Source organism: Penaeus vannamei, chromosome 17, assembly GCF_042767895.1.
Source record: "Penaeus vannamei isolate JL-2024 chromosome 17, ASM4276789v1, whole genome shotgun sequence".
Taxonomy (NCBI): domain Eukaryota; kingdom Metazoa; phylum Arthropoda; class Malacostraca; order Decapoda; family Penaeidae; genus Penaeus; species Penaeus vannamei.
Window position 1 is genome coordinate 38,957,124 of NC_091565.1, and position 4,412 is coordinate 38,961,535.

At 40.9% G+C, this 4,412-nt stretch overlaps 1 protein-coding gene across 1 annotated transcript in view; it reads left to right on the forward strand.

Moving 5' to 3' along the window:
* The window catches only part of LOC138864681 (UDP-glycosyltransferase UGT5-like), a 4,298-nt gene extending 842 nt beyond the window's left edge, over window positions 1-3,456 (forward strand). The window contains 6 exon segments of the mRNA XM_070132545.1: window positions 536-589; window positions 591-628; window positions 1,019-1,152; window positions 1,412-1,631; window positions 2,225-2,368; window positions 3,344-3,456. Coding sequence (XP_069988646.1) covers window positions 536-589; window positions 591-628; window positions 1,019-1,152; window positions 1,412-1,631; window positions 2,225-2,368; window positions 3,344-3,422 — 669 coding nt within the window. The 3' untranslated portion in view covers window positions 3,423-3,456.
* Window positions 3,457-4,412: the final 956 nt, after the last annotated feature.

Below are 4,412 nucleotides of genomic sequence, written 5' to 3' on the forward strand. Positions count from 1 at the left end.
AAAAAATAAAAATGCTCTATGTAATAATGAAAGTGCTGGTCTTTCTGATGATGAAGATAAAATGATAATGATGGTACTGTTGAAGATGATAATTGATTAATAACAATATAGGCCTAGTCATGAGGTTGATGATAATGATAATATCAACTCATGAATACACAAGGACTTAGAAAGAATTTTGAATATTTGAGCTTCAATGACACCGCCCCCCCATATATAGGCACACACACACACACACACACACACACACACACACACACACACACACACATATATATATATGCACACATCTATATATTTATAGGTATACACACACACACACACACACACACACACACACACACACACACACACACACACACACACACACACACACACATATATATATATATGTATGTATATTAAAAAAAAATAAATATACATATGTATGTATTCATATGTGTGTGTGTGTGTGTGTGTGTGTGTTAAGCTTACACAAGAAAAGAAACATCCTCCCCCCTCCCCCCCCCCAAAAAAAAAACCCCTCTCACTTCAGGACCTCGAGGGTTGGGTTCAAGGAGCTGGTGATGATGGCTTCATCTTCTTCCATCCTGGGCACTGATGTTGTACCGTCTGACATGCCTGAAGAGTAAGCACTGTTACTGTTATCAATTTTAAGCCTTCCCTTCATAGAATTAGTTTGTATCTTTAGCCGCTGTGTTTTGAAGACACACACACACACACACACATACACACACACACATACACACACACACACACACACACACACACACACACACACACACACACACACACACACAGACAAGGGAAAATGCATTTATCATCGAATGTAGTTTTGACGTTGAATTTTGAATTCAACGTTTTCAGTCGATGAAACGTTTTCTTTTTTTCCAATTCCACATATCTTGGATGATTCATATGAACATATATTTAATAGTGACTTTGCCTGTTAGTGCAACAGCTCATTAAGAATGTCAAATAACTCTACGAACGAATGAAACGTTCCTCTTATTGCCAGGTACCGCCAGATTCTAGTGAAGGTGTTTGGGTCACTGAAGCAGCGCGCGTTGTGGAAGTGGGACCAAGATGACATGCTCGACCTGACCTCTAATGTCAGGCTCGGGAGATGACTGCCCCAGCAAGATATCCTGGGTCAGTGAGAAAATATTATTGAAGGAAAAAAAAAAAAAAAACGTGTAGCAATGATATATATACATTTTTTAAAAGAGAAAACTAATATAAAATTCACGTTTTTTTTTTTTTTTTTTTTTTTTTGCTTGAAATTCAATGATAGGTAGATGACTTTCGGCCATATTGCCATAACCCTGTATGTTGCTTAAGTTACTCCTGAATTATTACAGTGATAAAGAATCCCCCTCCACCCCCCACCCCCAACACTAATTCAGCGCAGGGCACCCATCTCTAAAGCTGTTCATAACCCACGGCGGCCTTCTGAGCACCCTGGAGTCGACCTACCACGGGATTCCGGTGCTGGGCCTCCCCGTGACGGACGACCAGCAAACCAACAAGCTGACTGTGTCTAAGGAAGGCTGGGGTCGATTCCTCTTCTGGGACCAGCTAACGGAGGATGCGCTGTCGAAGGAGATCGTGACTGTCGTGACGGATCCGAGGTAGCTTTTGCTATGTGTTTTGAGTGATTTTCGGAATGATGGATTATAAATCAGTCATTTTCTTGTGCTCGTTCAATGTGGATGGGTAGTTTGGTGGTATAATGTGAATTTACGGTGTGATGACGGCGCAACACAAGTAATCACAATTCACCCTTTAGTTTCTGGGCAAATAATGGTATTAAAACCGACAATGAACTCGGGAGATACCATATGGCATTTAAAAGTGATGCCGTACTTGCAAAGAAATCGGTAAACTGTGGTACTCACAGCCTTAAGGCGCTGTCACACTAGCACTTTTTCCGTCAATTTTTGGACAATTTTGTTTAACATAAATACAAACATTCTCGAATATAGCTCCTGGTTTGACTATGCTTGGCTGAGAAAGTTGACGGAAAGGTTTTCAGACGGAAACGATCATTATCGTCTGACTGGAAAATCGACTTCGCTAAAAATGGAAAAAAAAAAGAAAATAGTAAAAAAAATTCACGGAAAAAGTGCTAGTGTGACAGCGCCTTTAATGAAGGAACAACTGAATCATTTAACGACCCCGGACACAAACGAGGCAGTTAACGACCATTCTTCACTTCCCGCAGTCTGAGAGCTGAGGCCAAACGACGTTCGCGGGTGATGAAGGACCAGCCCCAAACCCCGGCCGAGGTGGCGTCCTACTGGGTGGACTACGTCATCAGGCACAAGGGGGCGCCGCGCCTTCGCTCGCCTCTCACTTCCATGCCGTGGTAAGGATATTTTCTTCCTCCTTGTTTGGGAGAGTTTTTTTTTGGACTCGGGGCACTATTCTCAGTTCAGTTTCCCTCTGTTTTGTGTGTCTAGTTTTCTGAAGAATTTGTTAGTACAAACATATACACAGTAGTGTTCTTAGTTCCTTGGTGGTAGTCCTTTTCAAAAGATGTAAAAAAGGACGAATCGCATCCTCTAATTTGCATTTCAAATATTTACTATATGTAGTAAGGAATCTTATACAAGTTTCAGTAGTTATCGATGCTTATTCTACGAAGAGTAAGATCAACAAGCGTGTCAACAAAATTGCACTTTAAATATTCACTTCCCAGTTATTTTAGTTGCTTTTTTCCCCAGGAGACGTAATTCACCGACCGTATTTCCAAAATTATGCATTTATATCTTAGAAATCCTTAATCCATAGCATATCTCCTATTATTATTATTTTAAGAAGTAAAGGGAGGAATTGAAGGGGAGAGAGGTAAGAGGACGTAAAGAGAGAAATGGAAGGAGAGTGGGAGATTAAAAGATGGGGGGCGAAACCCCTTGTATGGGTAACATAACCATAATATATGACTCGTTCATATCTAGAGTTAGTGGGGGGGATGCAGAGTTATATTATATAACTATTTACTGAACACTTGCAAGTACCAAGTATACAACACAGACGTGTGGTTGACAGTAGCGACGGCGGCGTTCGTGGCCTTGTACCTTCTCTTCAGATGATTCTTCGCTATGTGTTCAATTCTCTGTTCATCCAAAGGCAAAAGGAAGTTGGATTAGAAGCAGGATTAAGTTGTGTGAAGGTGTACAGATTTATTCACCCATGTAATTTTATTGCTTTTTTCCCCGGGAGACGTAGTTCCCCAATCGTATTCCCGAAAATATATATCTAATTCTTAATAATCCTTAATCCATAGCATTTCCCCTATCACCATAGTTACTTTATATAACTATTTACTGAACACTTGCAGGTACCAAGTATACAACACAGACGTGTGGTTGACAGTAGCGACGGCGGCGTTCGTGGCCTTGTACCTTCTCTTCAGATGATTCTTCGCTAAGTGTTCAATTCTCTGTTCATCCTAACGCAAAAGGAAGTTGGATTAGAAGCAGGATTAAGTTGTGTGAAGGTGTACAGATTTATTCACCCATGTAATATAGTTGTTTTTTTCCCCTAGGAGACGTAGTTCCCCAACCGTATTCCCGAAATCATGTATCTATTTCTTAACAATCTTTAATCCATTAATCCATGGCAATTCTTCTATCACCTTGTTACATTATAGAACTATTTACTGAACACTTGCAGGTAACAAGTATACAACACAGATGTGTGGTTGGCAGTAGCGACGGCGGCGTTCGTGGCCTTGTACCTTCTCTTCAGATGATTCTTCGCTATGTGTTCAATTCTCTGTTCATTCAAAGGCAAGAGGAAGTTGGATTAGAAGCAGGATTAAGTTGTGTGAAGAGGTGTACAGATTTATTCACCCATGTAATCAGTTCAGCTTATATGATCATTCTAATGGAGTTGTAATAAAATCAAATGTTTACATGTACTGGTCTGGACATTCGGGGAACAATAACTTTTGCCTTTGTAAACATTGCTGAGTCATATTATTTGAAAATGATATGTAATCTGCTGTCCCAATATTTTCCTAGCTAGAAAAAAATATTTGCTCATTTAACACATATACAAACATGTGCTCGTGTGTGTGCAAGAGGGAGAGGGAGAGGGAGAGGGAGAGGGAGAGGGAGAGGGAGAGGGAGAGGGAGAGGGAGAGAGAGAGAGAGAAAGAAAGAAAGAAAGAAAGAAAGAGAGAGAGAGAGAGAGAGAGAGAGAGAGAGAGAGAGAGAGAGAGAGAGAGAGAGAGAGAAAGAGAGAAGGGAAGAGAGTGAGCGAACATGTTCGTACATGTTTTTTTTTTTTTTTTTTTTTTTTTTGTGTGTGTGTGTGTGTGTGTGTGTGTGTGTGTGTGTGTGTGTGTGTGTGTGCGTGCGTGCGTGCGTGCGTGCGTGCGTGCGTGCGTGCGTGCGTGCGTGCGA